At 38.6% G+C, this 23,740-nt stretch overlaps 3 protein-coding genes across 4 annotated transcripts in view; all 3 read right to left on the bottom strand.

Moving 5' to 3' along the window:
• LOC105459707 (filamin-A) overlaps positions 1–5,781 on the bottom strand; it is a 46,268-nt gene extending 40,487 nt beyond the window's left edge. The window contains exons 1-2 of the mRNA XM_011705944.1: positions 5,349–5,781; positions 4,187–4,598 (exon numbers count right to left, since the gene is read on the bottom strand). Of these exons, the coding sequence (XP_011704246.1) occupies positions 4,187–4,529 (343 nt within the window). The 5' untranslated portion in view covers positions 4,530–4,598; positions 5,349–5,781. The remainder of the gene's footprint in view (positions 1–4,186; positions 4,599–5,348) is intronic.
• A 5,308-nt stretch (positions 5,782–11,089) lies between these two features.
• Positions 11,090–14,695, bottom strand: LOC105459706 (succinyl-CoA ligase [GDP-forming] subunit beta, mitochondrial). The gene is made up of 6 exons (XM_011705943.1): positions 14,284–14,695; positions 13,744–13,843; positions 12,907–13,502; positions 12,567–12,701; positions 12,358–12,486; positions 11,090–11,978 (listed from the first exon to the last, which is right to left on the bottom strand). Exons 1-6 carry the CDS (start codon positions 14,483–14,485, stop codon positions 11,866–11,868), a joined length of 1,275 nt encoding a protein of 424 aa, XP_011704245.1. The 5' UTR covers positions 14,486–14,695; the 3' UTR covers positions 11,090–11,865.
• A 1,845-nt stretch (positions 14,696–16,540) lies between these two features.
• Positions 16,541–23,689, bottom strand: LOC105459705 (contactin). Of its 2 annotated transcripts, none has more exons than XM_011705941.1 (8): positions 22,400–23,689; positions 21,037–21,415; positions 20,859–20,961; positions 20,290–20,762; positions 19,876–20,154; positions 19,293–19,742; positions 17,976–18,694; positions 16,541–17,562 (listed from the first exon to the last, which is right to left on the bottom strand). In XM_011705941.1, exons 1-8 carry the CDS (start codon positions 23,210–23,212, stop codon positions 17,089–17,091), a joined length of 3,690 nt encoding a protein of 1,229 aa, XP_011704243.1. In that variant the 5' UTR covers positions 23,213–23,689; the 3' UTR covers positions 16,541–17,088. The 2 variants fall into 2 exon arrangements, with proteins under 2 accessions (XP_011704243.1, XP_011704244.1); XM_011705942.1 differs by lacking the exon at positions 16,541–17,562 and adding an exon at positions 17,609–17,738.
• Between the last annotated feature and the right edge of the window lie 51 nt (positions 23,690–23,740).

Here is a 23,740-nt window from a genome sequence, read left to right as displayed (position 1 = left end):
AAGGCCAGCAAAATATTGATATAACTACCTCGTCGCATTGATACTCCAAAGAGGTAGCTCGCGAGAGAACAGAATCGAAAAAATGCCGAGAATCATTTCCGCTCGCCGACATCAGAGATGCATATTTGACCAGCGGAGAAAAGAGAGGGACGAGAATTGGTCACGTAATAAACGCGAAGAAAGAGATCCGCGGTACCAAGGCGAGCTTGACCTTCACCCGATCTACATGGTACCGCCTACTTTCCTCCTTTTGCTTCTCGGTGGGCCCCCGCGGGACATGTCCCGAGCCTGTTTCACGGTGCCTCTCGCGTAATAGCGCGAGCGTGGCTTCCGTTGATATTCGATAACCGGGCGGCTTTAATGCCACAGTTCTGCGATTACGTCTTGGCCGAGATTGCGACGGTCGAACATCAAGCATATTAGTTTTCTGACTAGCGATGCGAATTTCTTGCAAAGCTCTGAAACGCGTGAGCGAGAAAACTGTCACCATATCTGCGCCTGACGTTTGGATTTCATATATTAAATGTAAGATAAAAATTCAAGAAATGGATGAAGCAGTCCATTTAAACGCCCATCAAATCCATTTTTCTTTCTACCTACTGAAATTGTTCTACAACAATTGAGAGAGTTTATTGAAGTTATTGAAGAGAATTTAAAAATCTCTAAAAAAAATTAACTTATCAAAATTAATTTTTATATTCGATTTAAATCATTGAAAACAAATATATATATATATATATAAAGAATTTGTTTGGTAAACAAATATTTTTATGTGAAATGTGGATAGTTTGTATTTTCAAGGCTTAGAGGTAGATATCTATTTATGTGAAATTAACAATTTAATAAATCACGAATAATTTCTGCGCGCATATAAATATTTTTATACTTCATTTTCAAGGATTTAAATATAATAGCTTAATTTATACACGTCCGTACGTTGCAAATTCATAAATGATATCTACCTTTTGTTTTTTCTGCTTATATTATAGATCTATCAAGATCAATAGTTGAGTAAATGAATAAAACGATTTTCCTGTAGAAAAAGATTGTCTCTGTAAATCTGTGCTTTTTACGGGACACGTCTGTGCATTTATGTGCTGCATACATATATTCATCGGCACGTCTTACTTTCGCGATATAACAATTGTATGTTGGACAGCATAATGACATCATCGATGATATATTCAATTACGTCACTACCAGTCGAATATCTTGCTCAAGGATGCAACAAATTGTAATGATGCCGTCGAGTAATCATCAATCTTCCAATTCAAATATGAGACCTTAAAATTGTACGATGTTGTCACTTCTCAAATGAGCAATTTTCTTATTTCACAATGCTCGATGCTTTATACAAATAAAAAATAAGGGTTGCTTTACAATTGAAATATCAATCAACACTTTTTCCTAGATTCTTCTCCGCTAACAAGTGGTTAGAGATGTACACGTGGCCGAACTCTAAATATTGCAGACTCGACAAATACATATAAAATGACTATACGGATTTCATTGAAAATTTTGAAAATCTAGTCTTCTCTCTTATACATTTTCAATATCCAATTTTAGATCTTTTTTTTATTCCAGTCTTATAAATTAAAATTTCGTTGAATAAAGTTAATTGAAATAAAATCCATCTTGTTTAAATAAAATTATCTTGCTTGCATTTCTAAGGCTAAAATTTAAGGCTAAGGCAAAACAACCAAATAATTAGACTTAAAAAAATAACGCTGTTGCGATGTTTTTGTATAAAAAAAAATTGTTCTGCATTCCTTAAAAGGAATGAATAGAACAGGTATGTGTGAGGAAGCTGACACATGCCTCGAGTGCCATCGATTTAATTGCGTGATGAAAATTGCGTCATATTAGCGCAAAAGATTTTTAATTTTATTTTTATAAATAGACTAACGGGATTTTATAAATAGACTAACGGGATTACGATGACGTAATGTTAGTTTGTTCACCCACGAAAAGTACGTGAACAGCATTATCCCATCGCTACTCTCTGGTTTCCCGGGGTAGCCCGGGAGCGAGCGTCATCGATCCACAACCCTCTCGCCATGCTCTACAATCGCTTTTATTTCGCTCGATGCATCCGTGCTCTAAAACAGTTGATCCCGAATTCGACCGCAGAAAACGCAAAATTATTTCACACATTGTTATATCCCGCTGCGTATACCTTTCAAGCGGTGATAAAGAAATATTTTACCATGAGATTTTGCTGTATGTTGACAAAATTTTTTGTTCTCTAAAATTGACATTGACATTGAAAGAAGTTGAAATCTGTCTCTAAAGCAGCGAAATTAAATGATATATTGATTGAAGAGTAACTACATAAAATTTTTTTCTCAATCATTTTTAATCACGATCGAACATTGATCTTATCTCTGCCATCGATATCACAACTATTCTCTTTACGCGTTATCAATCAGTTAGATCTGTATCATCGATCTCTACGCATAACGCTACGAAACGCGCGATTAAACTATTCGATGACACGTGTCCTTTTTTACTGACTAATCATTCTTCATATAGCTTTCGGCTTTTTTTATCGTGCACAAACAAGCACATATTTGAAATTGATATTACATTTCGCTTAGCAGTTGTGTTCGTTTCAACTCACTTAAATAAAAATAAAATTGTATTCTGTATTTATAATGTGGTTACAGTAAGCTTCGTAATGCACGCGAAAGATCGTATCGCGATTTAAAAAATTAAATTATTCTGCGAGAATGTATAATCGAAGATTACTGAAGCGTTCTCTTTGAGATTTCTCTCGGAGATCATGCATAATGCACCGCGTGTAATTTATTTTCTCCCAGAATAAACATTTCAAACATGGCCTCTTTCTTTCACACGTTTTCTACTACTAAATCTATTAATTTTCTACAAATAGTGGATAATTATATTTGCTTTTACCTTTGTCATTTAAGCGTCACAGTTTAGGATTATTTCTATCAGTTTTTAGTTGTATCGATTGAAATAATTGTAATATATTGATTGAAATAATATTTTTCGATTGCAAGTGAAAAGCGAGCTGTATTACTAAATTAAAATAAATAGATGACACAAATTAAAATTGATGTTCCATTATTAATAAATCTGTCAAAATAATATGTACTAAAAAAACGGTTTATAATCATTTTATTAAATGGCAATTTGGAGCTATGTTTTTCATGAATAAATAATACTCGCTCAACATAATTTCGTTTGTGTTATAATGCGCGAAAAACGGATAAGAAATTAGCATTTTCCTGTGCTGTTTACATCTATAACGTATTGCTTGTGTGTGTAAAATAAACTCAAAGTAAAATCGGCACGTTTAAATTTTAATTTTACTCCGAGTATAATTTTACGTATTATTTCGATCAATTTTTACTCATAATTATTTTCACACAATTCTCCTCAAATTCTTAAAAAATAAACTATGAATTCCTGACATGCAAAAATCTACGGATCGATAAATTCAATCTACGCAGAATCCGTGAAACGACGCAGACTCTGTTCACGTCACTCGCAGTAATCGTAACCACCACGTGGTGGTGTAACGACTGGTGTAACATATCGAAAGACTCGTAATCTAAAAATATGAGTAGCACAATAAAAAAAAATCGGTAAATCAGCCGTAAATTGGAAATCACTCGTTAGAATAAAATTCGAATATCACATAAATAAATATATTATTGCCTGTAAACATCTGTTTCTGTGAATTACTGATCGACGTCAAAGTTGAATACGTCATGTTCTTATAGTTTAGCAAATTAATATTTCTATCGACAATCTAATGATTGTTTCATAGAATAATTATTTTATCCGAACATGGAAAATAACGTGGAAAATAGTGCCAATTATTATTTTTCAAAAATTACCCTCTTTCTCTTTAATAAAAAAGAGCATTAGCAAATTACTTACGGCATTGTAATTGTCCCAATTTCATTTATTGTCTCAATTTTCATTTGCACATGTCATTTAGAACAATTACGGGGATACGACGTGGTCATTTCTTAAATTAATCATTTTTCTCCGCTACTAAATATAATGCATAAAAAAATGTATCGGCATTCTATCGCATTATTCACGATCAATCAGTTGGATTCTTCCTAGCCTTCCTGTCTTCCTACGAAGACAGGACGAATCTATTCTGCGACGCGCGTGCAGGATTCAGTACGCGCACATGGGGATTACTCACCGATATTGACAATCCTGATGCCCTCGTCCTCCAGAAACTTAAGCGCGACGGACACGTTCTCCAGCTTCTGCGAGCGGAAGGTGGGCCGCATGTTGTGTCTCGGCAGCCGCTTCTGCGAGAGCACCTCGATCAGGCTCACCAGCCGGAGACCGTCGGACAGGTCGCATTCCAGGTCGCCGATGTGCTTGTTCGCCGCCTTCAGCCGCTCGTTCGCCCATCGCGTGAAGGTGTTCTGTTGAATTCGCTTCCACTGCGCGTCCTCGGCCAGCTCGCGCTCGAACATCTCGTCCTCCTCCTCCTCGGCGGAGTTCTCGCACTTAACTGACTTATCATTCTCATTCATTTTATCGGCTGGTCCGCTGCTACGCTCTCACGTACAAGGGTGGTGGGGTGCGCGCCCCTGTGTTAGTGCCTGAGGATCACAATGTTGGTGGTTACGAGTGCCGTAGGTGACGAGGATGAGATGCGGCTGTGTTGGTGACTCGAGAAGTAGCGATGGGCACAAACTGTTTGGCTCGGAATTTTAAAGCGAGCTTCGCTCCAACCGCATGAACGTCTGCTGCCGTGTGTCAACTCAGAATTGACTTATTTGTTGATATATCAGCTGACCTTCGGATCCCACAGGTAAATTTAATTTACGTCTTCGAAATTTATTCGGATTCCGCAGTGAATATTCAAACGCGAAATTTCACTAAACTGTTTAATTAATTTAATTTAAATTTAAATTCAAAAACAATATAAATTTATTTTATATATTTTTTGAAAATTGAAATAAATAAAATTTATAACGAAACTGCTGGTTTAACAATAAAAGTCCATTTGTTGTTACAAATTATTAATGGTTTATATGTCATATAAAAACATTGTTTCAATCGCTTACCAAACAAAATTCTAAACAAAACTATTTAATATTATTTCATATAAGTGATTAATTCAATTAAATTATAAAGAGCAATTTTAATTGAGAGTTCTTCGATTTCATTTATACGTTTTTTACCGTTATCCATTGTTTTTTTTCATTTATTCATTTTTCCATTTGTGTCTATTTGACAATTGGCAAACGAATGTCGATGTCGCTCGGAGGCGCATCGTGTCCATCACTAGCACGAGCACGCACACCTGCGCAGCCGGCAGTAGAAGAGGTGGACGTCGGTGAACCTACCTGCACGGCCGTACGTATGCTGGCGAATCGAACGCACCTTCCTCAGTATGGGTGCGTGCGTGTATGCGCGTATGTGTGATGGGATGCTGACGCGAGATCAGCTGGAGCGGCTCCGTTTCCACGGGATCCGCTGACAAGCCGACGAGTTCTGCGTTCACCAGCGGAGATCGCAGAACTTCGGTTCCACTCAGGATATGTTAGTTGAGAGAGGCTTTCCTTGATAGCGGTGCGTCGTCTCCTTGAAACGCCTCCTTGGAGCGCCTTTTCAGGATAGTCGCTCGTCCTGATTCGCAGCGACGATTCACCTGCATCGCAAAAATGTCGTGATTAAGAGATTTGCCGGCAAATGAAATCGATCGAAGGGTGACATGAGACGCCTCGTATGCCGTACGGTGTAAAATAAAGTTGAAATCAATAATTAATTCCTACAGTATATGTCTAGTAATTTATAACAAAAAACTGTAAAAAAAAATATCTTTACATTACACTTTTCACTAATAAAATTTTCTGTTTTTTTAAACGCAGTTGATTAAATCAACCTTACGCGAAGGTGCACGGAATCGATCAGTTTCGCTTGAGTGAAGATTCGCGCACGTGTCCGACTAAACTGTCCAGCCTCTACACGATTTACGCGTTTGGCCTATCCAGAAATAAAGTAGCTAATTATAAATAGCAACACATTCCGAGGAAATGGCTCGCGTGTGTCTTTTTTGTTTATGCTCTTCTATATTCATTATCAGTTTATTTCAATATAATTCTTACTGAAACGGCATTTAGATCTCGACGAATGAGGCAAGAGAAAAAATATATCTCAGCTTATTAAGGTGTCCATTTATGAGAAGTAAATCCGCTTTTAAAGTTATATCATCGTCTTTTGTAAGACCCGTCGAATTTTCCGCGCATAATAGAAAATTAATCGGACGCACGTTAAATTACAAATCGCGGCGCACGGCGAGAGATGCCAAGTTATTTTTGGTACACGCACGTATACGTGACTTTTTTCCAAGGTCTGATATTACATCCGAAAGATGAACTTTATAAGCGCGCGAACATTGTTGTGTGCGAACACTGAATAGATAACATGATCGAAGTTATCTTTTTACTCAGAGGTAGTTTAGATTACGTTGCATCAAAATACATTTGCGTATAACTTAATAATAAATTCGATATAACATATAGCGTAAAATTACATATCGCGACTTAACATCTCGGCGTAAATGCAATAAGAAATGCTTGATCTCCTGCACATAAGTGAAAAATTTTTGCGATATAAGAATCATGTTTTTAATCAACTGGTTCTCCGATTTCTTATATTTAAAAAATATTATTATATTTATTTCACTATCATGAAATAATATAAATATAATATTGTCAACGGAATTCATGACGATACGTATGTAGTATATATTTTTATGATATATATTATTAGCTATAATTATCTGTGAAAGTTATCACGAGATGACGCGATGATGTTAAAATACGATTTTTTTATCGCGGCACTCCAAAGTCAAGAAGATTCGAAATGCCACTTCACTTGAATATAGATCAAGCTGTCGTCAAATTTAAAAATTTTTATATCTGTTCCTTCACACAAAATTATTCGCATTTTCTCGAAGCAAATTATACAAATAATATACAAATAAATAAATAAAAATCATCATGGATGATCCCACATTTTTTTTAATAAAAGTAAGTTTTTTTAAATAAAAGTAAAATTACATTATCAAATCTATATTACGATCAGTAGAATACTAATTCGAGATATTTTCCAATACATAAATTAATTTCAAAGATATTGTTTTAATAACAATTAAAATAATTGAGAGAAAGAATATATTGTATCATATTATCCATAATAAACTCCGTTTCCTTTATTATATTTACAAACTTTTCAATTTACTTTGCACAATCAACGAGAAGTCAATTATTTAAATATAGAAAGCGTACGTGTATAAATTCGCGAAAATAATACAAAATTTACAGAATACTAAATGGTGGCACTCAATACATTTTTCGATAAATTCTCGATATTCGGAAATAAAATAATCATGTCACACACAAACACGAAAGAATTATTTATTTCGTACTGATCGACTGACTCTCTATCAGCGGTCCACGAAAAACTGTCGGCGAGGAGTCGCGCGTCTCTACGCAGATCTCCCTCATTTCATTTAAAACTCTCTCCGCACTTCTCCCCGCACGAAAGCGCGAGGTACCACCAGCGAATCGCGAATTGCAAATTGCGACGAACGAATCGCGGGCGAGTCGCGGACGGATCGCTGAGTGAAGCGCAAGGCAGTCGCGAGGGCAAGGCATTTACGCGCGTAAACCTGCTCCGCAGTTATACGATTTTACTATGAAAACATCAGAAAATTATGAGAATTTGGATTCTCCCGATAAAGAAAACACTTTTCTACGTGAGGTAACATGATTACTTTGGCTGGGGTAAATCGAGAAAAGCAATCAACCCTAAAAGGCACATTTATCATTTAAGAACTATTTCTTTCATATCCGTACGTAACTCACATCACGTAAGAAAGCATTTGCGTGTAATCATTAGTCTTCAAGCATTTCTAAGTTTGCTATCTCTGCAGGCATTTCTAAATTCGCATAAATCAATCTCATCAAACTCGGCATCTTCTCTTTGAGGCAAAGTATCGATCTATCAAAGGAACATGTGCTTTTCACTCCCTCAAATTCCTCTACTATTTGCATTGGTGATACATTTAATTAAACATTAAATATATTGACATGCATTAGTATATTAGGCCGATTAAGCCAATATAAAGTCAATATTATCAGTTATAAATGAAATGTCAATGAACTTTACACCCTACTGCAGTGCATCTACATATTTTACAAATGCGAATTAATATTCGGAACCAATTTCCGAACGATATTTGCCTCAGTAATTTGTGCTATTAGGATATAATCGATACTTAATTCAAATCAAATGTTTAGCCAGTAGGTTGAAGGAAAACTCTTCGAGCTATTAGGAACCCAGCGAGGTGTTACTGCCATTAACAATGAGGTCAAGTTACACCGATAAACTTGAAATTAAATATGAGTTATATGATCGCCCGTCTCTCTTCAGATCGCAATACTCTATAGCGATAATATGCATCAAATATGATATCGTTACAATGACGAATATCGTGACGAATTTGTCATTATAACGATATTATATTTGATGCATATTATCGCTAGAGTATTGAGATCTGAAGAGAGACGGGCGATCATGTAATCATATTTATCATATTAAGTTTATCGGTGATTAGAAAAGAATTCTTCCTAATAAAAGTTCACCATGCGTATTTCACTTGTATAGTTAAAGAAATCTCAAGCGTTAAATTTTAAGAGTACGAACAGATAACGAAATCTTTTTCTACAGTTGAAATTTAGCGCGCATTTTATTTTAACGAAGTTTATTTTAGCAATTGAATATCACTGTATCGAAACGTGAAAATCCATGAGAAATAATGATCTCGCGCAAATACATTTATACAGTACGACGGAGCATTCCGCCTAAAGATAAAATGATCGATTTTCTCCAATATCTTGGAACGAGAACAACCGACCGGTCGTTTTTTAAACATTATCGCGGAAGGAAAGATAAAGATAAATTTCAACGTTTCTGTCTTTTTTTACTTTCTGTCGTTCGTTCCTCGTTCAAAATTTTAATCGCGATCGTGGAACAACAATCGAAACTCGAACGCAGCCGGCGCGGATCTTACATGCACACGGAGGGGAGGGGGGAGGCGACGATCTCTCTGGATCGGATCGAGAAGCGGACGCCTCTCGATCGGCACGGCGCGGTTCGCAGGCGATTACTGACGTTTACGCCGTCCGCGAACCGGGAGTCGAACGCACGTTCGAAAGAAGTTACTCGGATCCGTAAAGTTGATCCGAGAATAGTACGTGCTCCCTCGCCGCCCCCTTGGGGCCGAGGGGCAGGGGGCCGGTCTATATATATATCGCACACGCATATATCGGGGGGAAGAAAAGGGGGGCCTCCCCGGTCCCTCCGCCGCCACCGCCGCCGCCCACTCTCATCCCTCCGCGAGAAGACGCAGACGCGTGCGAGAAGGATCGGGTTTAAATTCGTACACGAGAGAGAAACAAAACGAAACGAGTCGCGGTTTCCCGCGGGGTTGGCCTGACACTGAAGGGAAAACTAAGACGTCCAAGACGGTCATTGTTGACGCGCCACGCGATACGTATTATATAGTTCTTTCGTCACTCGGAGGAAATCCTCCCCTCCCTATTATGCGATAGCGGTTTTATAGCGGTCGCCACCGAGTTTCTTTCTGGAGAAAATAAGCGACACGAAACGCTTCGCTTTTATTTTATTATTTATTCAGAACTTTCGTCACTTCTCAAATGACGCGATATCTCGAAAGAGAGAACGATTGAAGAAAATTTCAATGTCTGTTGGATAAATGTTGTTGCTTGAGATGAACACGTGGGGACTGATGCTATAATCAGAGGGTATATACTTATTATCTTTGAAGTTGTCGAAATTTACGAAGCGAAGAGCGACGCGGAAACGACTGTTCAAAGTAGAAAACGTTTATAAATTTATTTATTTTTTTAATTAAAACGACCCCTTACATTCCTTCTCTCCCAGATCGGAAGAGCACACGTCTTATCCCCTGTGTGCCTTGTCGACTCGAGAATATTTTTCACGTTTTTCACAGTTCACGTTTTACGCGCATCGATCCGCCTAGCTATAAAAAATGCGACCTACTAACGCGCGCCGTTCGAAAGGTAGAAAAAGTCGCCGCTACGATCATCGGGGCCTTATGCTAAAAATCACTGCCCATATATGGGCCCCTCTCTCATCGAGCGAGCGAGCGCGCCGCGGCGTTCAAAGCCGAGTTATCGCTTCTGTCCACCGCGAAAGAGTTTCTACTTATAAAGACGCGGAGACCATACATGGGCGAAAAAGTCGATTGCACGCGTTCACACCGCTCGTTCACTTGCTCCTCCTTTCGCGCGTTCGGCGGGCCTTGAACAGCGGGATTCAGGGCTTCGATAACGTTCGGGACGAAGGTCTCTTTTATTTGCTTTCCGCCAGAATTCGGAGATTTAATTGTCAGGTGCTTCTCGACGGCCGCAATTAGCACGGATGATTGGGAGCACAGACTTCTATAGAAATGTGCATACCTGACGATTAATTAAATCTCCGAATTCTGGCGGATTGGAATAAGCGACTGCACAACCTTGCCTACGGATTTTTTATGTCATCCTCGATTTAACGATGCATGATGACACGAAAAAATGTGATTTGAAAATATTATGAATATTTAAACGTAGGAAAACATATAATATTAAAATATACAATAAAACGAAAAATAACGACATGATAAAAATGTGAATTTTTCTTCTTTTTAAGCACACATTATTTTTCATTACTTTTGATTCTAGTCTCTTAAAGCTTATTAAATTTGTTGCACAGTTTTAAGTGAAAATCCTACAATTAAAAAGAAAATTAGTACAAATGTACAGGAGACTTAAAACATAAGTAATGCAACTAAAATAAAATATACGAAATCAGTATTTCGTATATCAGATTTTACTAAAGAAATTTAAAAATATTTTATTTTACCTTTCAATCCTAATAAAAATTAATCTATTTATAACATAATTATAAAACTAAAAAGGAATAAATGTATCGGACGCGTATACATATATATATATATATATATACACATGCAGAAGCAATTAATAACGCCGCCAGGTTCAACTATGTGGAATAATGCAATTATCTGTTTATCATTTAACAGTGGCTCGCAAAAACAAATAGTATAATCGCATAATAAATTAATCACATACAATAAAATAACAATAAGCAAACGGAAATCATATACAGTTCATCATTCGAATTAACTGTAAAATAAACTGTGAAGATACAAGACTGAGACTCTAAATAAAAAAAACCTCTATATATCTGCATTCAATATCACTTCAGAATCCAACATTAATCCATATTTAACGTTCATAACTTCTAAATTTATGAACGTTAAATATTTCAATCAATGATTCAAACGATTACACAAATACAATATAGTTATACACATTCCGATCTCGTTTTAACAGAATTGAAATGAGTTTCAAAATTCTAGTAACAATATGACCTTACTTCATGCGTTATAGAATAGCAAAAGTAGCTACTTGTAATCTTCTATTAATCCAATGTATTATTAATAGAAGTGCAAGCGGAAGGTATATGTCACTACAAATAATCGAAGATAAAGTTCAAAAATTATATAACAATACGCAGCATTTTACACGCGTATTTAAACGTATGCAAATACATAAAAATCAAATGCTATATAAAACAATCGATATAACAATATTCACGTGGGATATTCTATTATGAAAAAGTTATATAAACAATTCCCTATCCTCTCCCCCCCCCCCTATTCCAGGATGCGTGAAGTTATTGTTTCTTTACATTAAAACTAGTTTCCAGTCTTAGATAAATATAAGCCAGCGTATCGTCGTACTGATACGATTATGCTTTTACAGAAGTTACCGCTTTTTTCGCCGCCTCGTCCAAATTATTCGCTGTAAGAATGGACAATCCAGATTCGGACAAAACTTTTTTCGCTTCTGCCACATTGGTACCTAAAAAATAAATAAATCTCTAAAAAATACTTAAAATTTATTTATAAATCGTGTCATGAGAACACAAATATAAAACACAAACATACCATAAAATGAAGAAGATGATAATAAAATTATTATAAGAGATAAAGATTATAAGAGAAAGAAATTGTGCACAAACAAAAAATTATTTTTTACTGCTTGTTTTAAAACATATACAAAGAAATTCGCAAAAGTTTCACGCAAACAATTAACGGAAATTAAGAAGTAATTTATAATGTATTAATTATTAATTGAACAATAACAGAACGCTGTACATTATCAGGTTTGAGAATTAATAAATGAAAAAATAAAACGGAGTCTGGAATTAAAAAAAAAGAAAGGAATTGAGAGATCTTACCTTCCAGCCTTATAACAAGCGGTATTTTAAGTCCTAAGTTTCGCGATGCTGCGATAATTCCTTTCGCTATTGTTGCACAATTAACGATGCCTCCAAAAACGTTGACGAGAATGACTTTAACTTTTGGATCTGACAAAAAGAAAACAAAAATTTAGTTATTTACATATTTTATGTTTGCATTAAAATCGTTCTCTATTAACGTTACGTACCTTCACTGAGGATTCTAAACGCCTGGAAGACTTGGTCCTCTTTCACACTACCGCCAACATCCAAGAAATTAGCTGGCGATCCTCCATTCAACTTGATAATATCCATTGTAGCCATGGCTAGGCCAGCTCCATTCACTACACGTGCAAATGTAAGAACTCATTCTTCATTTGTACACTAACAAACCTTCATATCATTCGTATGGATGTAATCAAGTTCTGAGAAATTGCTGTGGCATTTTTTGACGCGAAAAGTGAGCAACGCAATCGCGCTGCGTGGCATTCGAATGACTTAATTTACGTGTCGCAAAAAGAAAAAAAATTAAAACAAAATGCACTTTACCTAAACATCCTATGTTACCGTCCATACCGATGTAATTCAAGTTAAATCGCGACGCGTCCACCTCTCTGGGATCTTTTTCGCTGACGTCTTCCAAGGAGAACAGGTCCTGCTGTCGGAATTGGGCATTATCGTCGAACGCGATTTTCGCGTCCACCGCTACCACTTGCTTGTCCGTCGTCTCCACCAATGGATTTATCTCGACTTGCAGCGCGTCAATGTCCACAAATAATTTCCACAGGTTTTTCAACTCGTACACGGCCTTGTCGAGAATATCCGGGGCGGAGAATCCCAGGAAAACGGACACGTCCCTCGCTATCTCGTCGTCGATCCCGTGATAAATGTCCAACGGGACGGTCTTGATCTGTTCGGGATGCTTCTCGGCGACCGCCTCGATGTCCATGCCACCCGCCGGCGACGCTATCAGCACCGGGCCGTTGTGCTGGCGGTCCATGAGAATGCAGACGTAGGTCTCGCGCGCGATGTCCACCGACTCGGCTATCATAATTTTCTGCACCAGTATGCCGTCCTCCGAGGTCTGCTTCGTGATGAGACGATGACCTAACATACTCTTCACGTAATTTGCAACAGCATTACGGCTATTAAAAGAGAAAGAAAAGGAGAACTAAAATAAATTATAAAATTATAAAAGTACTGTTTAAAAAAATGCATAAATTACAAATATATTTTTTAATAGGAGAACACAGAAGAGAATAAGAAATGTCAAACGAAATGTTTCGAACTAAAGGTTAACCGCTTGTGAAGTGTATTTTTTCCAAAACAAAGAAATTAATTAAATTAAATTATATTATATTAATTAAATTATATATCAATACTTACTCTCTGGTGAGATGTACACCTCCCTTGAATCCATTGTCGAACCGGCCTTTACCACGACCACCGGCCAAGACCTGGGCCTTAATAACAAACTCGTCAGCGTCTGCAAGAAATAGAAAGCTGCAAAATACATACAGTTATGTCGGCTCCTACGCAAATTACAGACGACTGTGCCAACGCACATATGCTTCTTGTTAATCTACCTAATTTTCATAAATTCAGCATATTGTAGCAATTTCAAACAAATAAAGTAATATATATATATTTTTTTTACTTATTACATAAAAATTGTAATAATAATAAAAGACTAGTAATCGATTAAATACGCCATCGAGTTTACTATCGTCTCAAAACGACGCGATGTTGCGTCAAAAAGTATTGAATAATCTCAATTATCGCGGGACAAAATGCCGCAGTTTTAATCGACGTCGATTACAAAAGCGTGTAAAACATATAATACTCTGTGCATCGCGAGCTCGAGAACACAAATGTACACGTATACAGAGATAATTGGAGAAATATATACACCGCGGGGACACTCACGTAGCTTCTCCAAGGCGGAGCTCGTCTGGGTTAGGTCGGCGACGATCGCGAAGTTCTGCACCGACACGCCGGAGTCCCGCAGCAGCTCCTTGCTCTGGTACTCCAGCAGATTCAGATGCCTCGCACTCGTCGCGCAAGCGATCTTCGTGCTCCTCCCGAGGAGCTGCGCCGAGCGCATTGTACGACCGAGCACTCGCAGCATGGTTAACCTCCGAAAGTTTCGAACGAGAGAAGAAAAAAAATAAAAGACTACAGTTCCCTCTCGCTCTCGCGAATCACGACCGGCGCCGGCGATTTAGGCGACTAATCTCCCCTCGCATTGAGCGTTCGCAATCGTTATCTCATTCCTAATGTCTCGACGAGATAATTACCGGCTATCGGCTGAACTTGGTCTGTTGCGCGTGACCACGAGTTGACGAGGGCTCGAATGCAAATAAAGAGAAATAAAGAAACGCGTATCCCACGTGGATCGCGGCGGGCAATATGAACGCGGTATGAAAGACATTCTTTTCCTCCTCAGCGTCAATGAGAGACAAAGAGAGATATTTCTATAAAAGGATATTTCTATTAAAGATCTTGAATAAACTTTCGTGACTGTCAATAAAGACCGGCCGATAATTGAAGAGAATCGATTGTGCTAATTTCTTAACTGCCAACATAAATCTGAAAAAAATAACTTTCAATGCAACATTAAATTCGTGAATTATAATCCATAAATAAACAGGCATATTAATAATATCAGACAGAATACCAGATATCAGATATAATGCGGAATTACATGTATATTCGAAGAGTATATTGAAAAGGATACAAATAATTGGAAATATGTAGGCATGTTACAAAAAGGTAGAGAACAATGTTACAATTTTAAAAAATGTATATATTATATACGATGCGTATATATATCTGCGATACAATGCATATGCAGTAATGCATAAAAAAAAAAGAGAAAATATGAAATTGAAGAGATTGGTATTGCTACTGGGTGCTCTACTACTTCAAATTGCCTCTAATTAAGCAACCGATATCGATAATCGGCAATGAGAGCAATTTCATCATTATTTGCATTGTGCATAAACTAATGCTATTTAAACACAATATAAATAATGAACACATTTAAATTTCGTTGTATACTATAATATAAAAAAAAAACATATCAAAACATATACGATCCTTATATATAAATATAGATAATACAGTAGTCAAATAATATCTGAAATACTTATTTATACTTTATAGGCAAACACTTGGTGAACACTATTATGGTTTATATAAACTTTTCTCATGTACCATCGTTGAACTATTCTAATAACTGTCATATTTTTTTTACATATTTTTGGATCAAATAAGTACACATACACAAATTTATGAGAATAATTAATATAAAAAAAATATGTGAATGGAATTTTGTAAGCTATATTAATGTTATAATTAATAATACAATCAATATTAGCCAATAACATTCAAATCAGTATTAACTAAAATTTTAATATATAACTCACAGTATTAGAATAATTCAAAGATTAACAAATATTGTCAAAATTAGCCAAGTGTTCAATATCGACTTCTGTATGTATGGACGGAAAATGACGTTGCTTTTTACATCAGCACGTTATATAATGCTTTATGCGTTATATAATTCGTTATTAGTTGTCATAAATTCTTAATCGTTATTAGTAAAGTGTAGTATATTAATATATATTCATTAACGTTGAATATATATATAATTTTTTTGCGAGTTAATCCCTTTACATCTTCCTATTCAAAATTTACAACCTGGCATTAGATCAAATGGCATCTATATGTATATCTCTAGCATGCATATTCTCGTTATCTTAGATTGTGTTTACAAAGCATAGCAGCATAGCATTTGTTATCAATGTGCTCTTGTTTTTAACAAGTAGACTGCCTTATATAGTACAGTTTGTACATTGTAACGTGAACATGTTCACATATCTTTCATAATCTGTTGATATAATATTTATCTGTGTAGAAATTTAAATCCATCTCTGTATTTTCAAGTTAATTTTACGTATTATTCAACGTGTATATTCCAAATTATTTTGCTTATCTCGAAAATATACCATGGATTGAGGTAGAATATTATTCTAAAGTTAAACGAAATAGAGACTTGATAATTTTACAAACGAAAAACGGGCGTCACACACACACATTTGAAGTTACAGGATCTACGAATTTTATAAGAATAAAAAAGTACGTGTATAAATATATATAAATATATATAAAAATTTTGCACATGTTATTTGGTACTTTGTGTATGTATATGTACATACATACATAATCATATGATAAAAAATAATATATTGCTCGTGAGAGTTTAAAGCATCGTTAGTACGTATACCGAAAAAAATGTATATTATAGATAAACAGAGTATTCTTTCTAGCATATAGAATAAAAATTATACTGAACTCACTGTGTATTACTCTGCGCGTTTTATTTAGGTCAAATGCAGATCGGTTTCAGTCTCCTCATGTAATACCATGATTCTTCTTTAAAAAATAATCGTGGAAGTACTTAAGTGCTGAGAGTCATTGCTGTTAAAATGCTAAAAACAGAAGCGATTACGTCGTTAAGTAGCACTAATGACGTAGCGATTTAATATTTAGCCCGTCAAAGACGTTAATCCAACTGAGATTCATCGGGTTACACCTAATATCTCGTTAAATCTCATTCAACATTTGTTTTAGTCTCCGTTAAATCCTTTAGCTTTTCCGCTCAAGAGAACTGTACGAAATTAGGGTCGTTAATCATTATAGCCTTCGGTTACTAGTGACTATTTTACACTATACATAATTGTAGATTCGTAAAAGCAACAAGAATACTATTCCCAGAGCGACGTCCGAGAACTTGATTCTCCCAGCGTCGCTCCTAAAGGCTGCGGCATCGCCCATTTGGAATGTATGAGTGGGGCTCGACATCCGGCCGTCGCCGCCGTTGCTGAATGCGAGCACTCTCAGGCGATACGTCTTGCCTGGGCTCAGGTTCTTGATGTCGGCCTCCAGCTTGGCGCCGCCTGGCACGATCGTGTCGTTCGCCGTGCTCATGTCCTGATCAAACTCCCATACGCGTATCTTGTATCCGATCAGCGGCTCTTCCTCCAGGCTCGGTTGCACGTAACGCCAGACGACCCTTACCGTCGACGGGTTTACGCCGTACACGTTCACCGAGGACGGCGGTTTCTGCGGTGCTTTGCGATACGTTCGCTCTAGGTACCGCTCGCTCTCCGGACCTTCTCCGGCAGAGTTGTAGGCCATCACCTTTAAGAAATTCGTGGTCCTCATTTAAATCGTTCATTTATAAGTGCGACAGTACATTTTAAATACCTTTCTATATTTATGTATCCTTTAAATAATTAATATTACGTAATAAATATTTCAAAATTAACTTTACAGTTGAATTTTTGCAAGTACTCCTAGTAGTTGTAGGCCATCACCTTTAAGAAATTCGTGGTCCTCATTTAAATCGTTCATTTATAAGTTCGACAGTACATTTTAAATACCTTTCTATATTTATGTATCCTTTAAATAATAAATATTACACGTAATAAATATTTCAAAATTAACTTTACAGTTGAACTTTTTTAAGTATTCTAGTAGTTCATATAAAAATGTGTGTGTGTGTGTGGGGGGGAGGGGGGAGGCGCGCAAATAAAAGACTTTGTATATTTTACCTTCACGTAATAATATGTGTCTGGCTGCAATCCAACGACCAGCGACCAAGGACGAGTGGTGCGTGACAGGTAATAAGTAGCGTCCTCCTCGCGAATACTCTCCTTCCAGTACTTGATCCTGTGGCCGATCAGCTTGCCCCGCACTCGCTCGCGGGTCTGTTCGATCGGCAGCCAGGTGACGTTCAAGCTGGTGCTGTTGTAACTCATGGCGAACGTTTGTTGCGGCGCGACCTGCGGCATGTCCTCCGCGCTGTACACCGTGATGATTTCGGATATCGGGCCCTCGCCCATCACGTTGACCGCTTGCACTTTCACCTCGTACTCCGTGTAGTAATACTGCTGTTGAACCGGCACGACAGCACTGCCGACGTTGCCGTATTCCTTGAGGGATTGAGACTGGAACTCCTTGTCGTGTCCCTTGCGACGCCAGAATATCTTGTAATAGATCTCAGGACCGTTCTGATCGGACGGACTGAGCGGATCCCACGTGATCGTGAGATCTCCAATTTTTCCACCGCCACCGCTGATGTTCGACGGCGCTTTCGTAGGCTTGTCGGACGGAGTGCTGTACTGGGGTGAGGGAGCTGACGGCGGACCGTAGCCGAATTCATTGCAGGCAAGCACGCGGAACTCGTATGTGGTATAAGGATTCAGAACGTTCTCCAGATACGCCTCTTTTCGCCCGTTGTATCTATCCGTTTCAAGAGCCGACGTAATATCTAAAAGCAATCATACACGTGTTAACATAACGTAAGACTATGCAGAGAAAAAGAACATATGTGTGTGTGCGCGTGTGTGTGTGTGTGTGTGTGTGTATGTGTGTGTGTGTGTGTGTATATATATAAAACGAGGAAGTCTCTGAACATTTAGGTTGCGTTTACTTTGACGGTTAAGGTAAATGTACCAGTGACTAAACAATGAACATGTATCTATATCGGAACACGTAAACAAAAACTTATTTTTAAATGCTTTTTTCATAATATTATAATTTAATTGTAATCTTTAAATATTTTTAATTAAATTTTAATTATAATAAATATTATAACAAAAAAAGTATTTGAGATTAATAAATTTTGTGTACGTGTTCCAATATAGATACACGTTCAGTCATTGATACGTTTACTTTACAGCGCTCATACAATCATTTCATCCTAGTTGTTTATCGAATGCTAAACAAGAACGAATGATGCTTGTAAGCACCAAACCGAACGCAGCCTTAATTTGATGTCGCGAGCATATTAAAGAAATCGCAATTAACAAGTATTAATTGCCAAAATTATAACTAGAAATCACACGATTACGAAAGACCAAGCTTACTTTCTACAAGAGGAAACCATGTGCTGTTCCAATTCGTTCGCGCACTGATCGTGTACATGAATACCGGTCTGCCGTTCAAGGCACCGTCGGTCCACCGTAACGTGGCTGAGGTTCTGACTATGTTCACCACCTGCACTCCGCCGGGTGGCCCCGGTGGTCCCTGCACGATCAGATTAAGCTTGCTCGATATCTCGCCGACGGCGCTTCTCAAGATACACTCGTAGTCGCCGGCCTCAGCGAATGTGACATTTATAATATCCAAATATTCGCCACCGATGCGCAATCGCGGATTGTTCTCCAAATCCTTAGTACGGATACGCATACCGTTATGCGTCCAGATATACGCCACATCCAACATTTCGTCCACGTGCGCCACGCAGCGCAACGTCAGATTATTATTATAGTACAGAAGTATCTGTGGCGGCAGTCTCTGAATAAATTGTGGTCCACCTACATAAACAATTATTTATAAAATTACTGAATTAATTGTTATCTAGAAAAGCCAAATTTTTACGATATGATTTTGCATATAATATCTTCTAGTAAATTCAGGATCTCCCAGAGTATCAAACGATTGACTTACGTAGCACGATCAGTCGTCCACGAGTTTCATCGCTGCCATACTGATTCGTCGCTGTGCACACGTACGTTCCCTCGTCGTCTCGCGACACCGGGCTGATGATGAGATTGCCAGTCTCTAGAATTCTTCGCCTGCCGCCCGATCCGATTACGTTCCCATCTTTCTTCCACACGAATTTCGGCCTGGGTGCGGCCTCGGGCTTGCACACGATCGTGACGTTACCTCCTTCCGCCGCGTACGTCTCGGATTCCATCGGCCGTTTCTTGAAGGACGGTTTCAACGCTGAAACATCAAAGAGATATTACATAATAATATATTACACAAAATTATATAATAAAATTATATAATAAATTTCATTATAATAATAATATAACGAAAATAACGGATATATTGAAATAGATATAAACTCATACTCACACAGGACTCTAAGTTGAGCCGACGAGTATGTTGTTTTCAGCTGATTCTTCGCGCGGCATTGGTACATAGCCTGATCCCTCTCAGGATCCAGATGTCGTATATTTAGCACATTATCTTGTATAGTATAACGATCCCTATCTTCAGGCGGCAGAGTATAATTGTACAAGAGCTCGCCGTTTCGGAACCAGCTGTAGGTGACGTCCGGTATGCCGAACGCCTCACAGGTCCAAGTTAAATCCCCCCGGTTATCCATATGCTTGTCGATCAACGGGATCGTGAAATTAGGCGCCGCTTGTATGGTCAATCGCACGGAGTTCTCGATGGACAGTCTGTCGTTGTACGCGCGGCATATATATTCGCCTTGATCCTCCACGTGTACGCGAGGTATTATCAATACCCGATTGTAATTTGTCGTGTACGCTCCACGCGGAAGAATGGAATACCTTCTCGTCCAATTGTACGAGGGAACGGGGCTGCGGAAATAAATCATTTATTATGATCTATATATGTAAAAGAGCACGTGCGTGAAGAAAAAAAAACATAAAATGAGGTACCGCGAGTAAACTTACTATCCAAACGCGATGCATTCCAATCTAACTTCTTCTCCGGCCACCGGTGCTTCCGGGAACGCTTTTGGGAAATTATTAGGGAACTTCAACTGCTGGAAGGAGGCTGGAAAAAATTTAGAAAGTTATTACTCCATCATTTTCGGTTCTTATAGCTTAAAAGACAATCCAAAGTAATTACAGTGCATGTCCACCCTCAACGGGAAGAATGGCCCGTTACGTCCGGTGTCGGATGCGACGCTCTGAACGTTGCACGAATAGTTTCCTCGGTCGATCGTTTCCAACGCGGAGAAGTAAAGCGCACCGTCGTGCGAGACGAACACACGTTTATCCTCCTCGACGAAATTGGGGAAGTAGTCGCGCGCCCAATAGTACTTGACACCCGGGAAATGCTGCGGCGGGTCGCAGTAAACTGCTTTGCCCCAATGATTATCTCCGCGTTCCTCGGAACGTTTCAAATTAAACTCCAGAATGTATCCGAACGACAGTTCAACGCTCTCAGAGATAATCGTGCCAAATTTGTTGGTCGCCTTGCAGTGATACGAGCCACGATCTTCCGTCTGTAAATAATAAACAACAAAATCATTGATGTCCATTAATTTATATACTAATTTAATCTAAGTTTTTAAAACAACATATTCGGGGTTGCCACAAAAAATGAATTTTAAAATTTCCCTGACTTTTCCACGATTTCCAGACATCAGTGGAAAATTTTCCATGATCAGTATCAAATATACAATTCTAAATGTTTAATGTTTAGAACATACATATTACGAGAAAGGTAACTTATATTATTAGAAGCAACATAAATTTAGAAGTTTAATAACATAATATAATCCCAATGACATTGTTGCTTTGACATGTAACGTTACTCATTAAACTACAGAAAAAAATTCCTTTGGTATAACTGAATTTTCCACGGAGATTTTGCTTGGGGACCACACAAAAACTCAGTGGTAAAAGCAAAAAGATTCCTATAGACATTTTTTTAATATCGTTAAATATTCAAAATATTTTCGATTGCGATAACAGAGAGATAAGTCTCGAACAAAATCGTAATTTTCGAAAATTTTTTCGATCTTCATACAAAATCATTTCATTCTGTTATTGTCTATTGTTTAATTGCGGAAAAGGATTTTCAAATCAGAAAAAGCAATACATAAACATTATACAAAAATTTTTGGGTTTCGTCGATAAAACAAATGATTCCTTTAAGGAAAGTGCGAGCAAAGTTAAAAATTCCAGGCTCTTTCATATCTTTCCCTGACCAGTTTAAATTTCCCCACTTTTCCTGGGTTTCCAGGTCTGTGGCAACCCCGAGATTTGAAGAAACCAAATTTTCAAATCGGAAAAAGCAATACATATAAAAACATTGTACAAAAATTATTGAGTTTCGTCGATAAAACAAATGATCCCTTTAAGGAAATTGCGAGCAAAGTTCAAAATTCCAGACTCTTTCATATCTTTCCCTAACTTTTCCCGGGTTTTCCAGGTCTGTGGCAATCCCGATATCTGAAGAAGAGACCGAAGAGACAAATCCTTACCTGTTCCGGCTCGTAGATGATCAACGTTCCGCCGCTCACGGTATACCGGCTGTTCGTAAGGGGATCAATTTTCCTCGCGACAAGTCGATCGTTCTCGTAGTCCTCCTTGAACCATTCGTAAGTGGGAGTGGGATAGCCGCCCGCCAAACAGCTCAACGAGACGTCGTTGTTCGTTCGTCTCTTCGACACGTCGAACACCTTGTTCACGGGCTGCTTTATGAAGTACGGGCCCCTGGGTATCTGAAGGGGATTGTCGATGTCGACTCCGTACTGGTAGGTGCGATCGTCGTCCACGAGGTTGTGAAGAGTGGCGAGGGGCGCCTCGCAGATGTACAGCAGCTCGTCCCGGCCGGTGACCTTCTCCAGCCCCCAGCGCTGGAGATTGTCGGAGTAGGCGTACGCCAGGTAATCCCTGCCGAACACGCCGTCGTTGGGCTCGGGCAGGAAGGCGTTGTCCATGTTTATCATCGTCGTGCCGTCGGCGTCGTTTATCCACAGGCCGCCCTGGAGCTTCACGCCGGTGTACCACCGGCGATGCTGCGGATCCTGCCACAGCAGCTGATAGAGAATGAACCCGTGCTCCTCCATCGAGTTGATGGCGAGCAGGTCGCTCTGGAAGGCCTGGCAATTACGGCGGGCGTCCTCCCGCGGCCGCAGCGGGCTCTTGATGAAGCGGTAGCACGAGTCCTGGAATCGCGTCCAGTGCTGGGGACACTCGTAGAACTGCTGCTCGCCGAAACGGATGTTTTGCGCGAGCGCGGGAAGCGAGAGGATCAGCGCGAACGCCGCGGTGGCTAATAAACGCGACATCATTCCGGGCTTATCTTCGAACTTATGCGACAGTAACAACGACAGGCATCTTACGATTTTCAATTTAAAAGAAAAAAAAAAAAAGTTACAGTATTACTCCTATTAATCGCGATCGGGAGTGTCGCAACATTGAAGAAACGCGACTGCGCTGCAGGTGCAACGGAACCGACAGAGAAACGGAGCTCGTGAGAGACACTCCCTGACGATGACCACCTCCAACGTTAATTGGTGACGTCTCGTCCACGCGCGTTTCGATAAAACTCGAGCGAGAAAACCGTTCGCCGTGAACGTGGATATCGAGCTTACTTAAAACGGCGAATCTTATACGACGAGTAAAGGGCCCTCGAGGAGAGATGAAACTAAAAAAAATATGTTAAACAAAAGCACGAGCATTTAAGCCACAAAAACGCGACCGAACGCGACGCTACATCGCTTATGAGACACAGACAGACACTCCCTGTGACGAACAGCGACGGAACTCGACGAATGCCGACGAATGCGGACGATTGTCCAGGTTGGTCCCTCGCGATT

The sequence above is a fragment of the Wasmannia auropunctata genome, unplaced genomic scaffold (assembly GCF_000956235.1).
Source record: "Wasmannia auropunctata unplaced genomic scaffold, wasmannia.A_1.0 LD334169.1, whole genome shotgun sequence".
In the NCBI taxonomy this organism is placed as follows: domain Eukaryota; kingdom Metazoa; phylum Arthropoda; class Insecta; order Hymenoptera; family Formicidae; genus Wasmannia; species Wasmannia auropunctata.
Note: the sequence above shows the minus strand (reverse complement) of the source record. Positions and strands in the feature narration are given on the sequence as shown.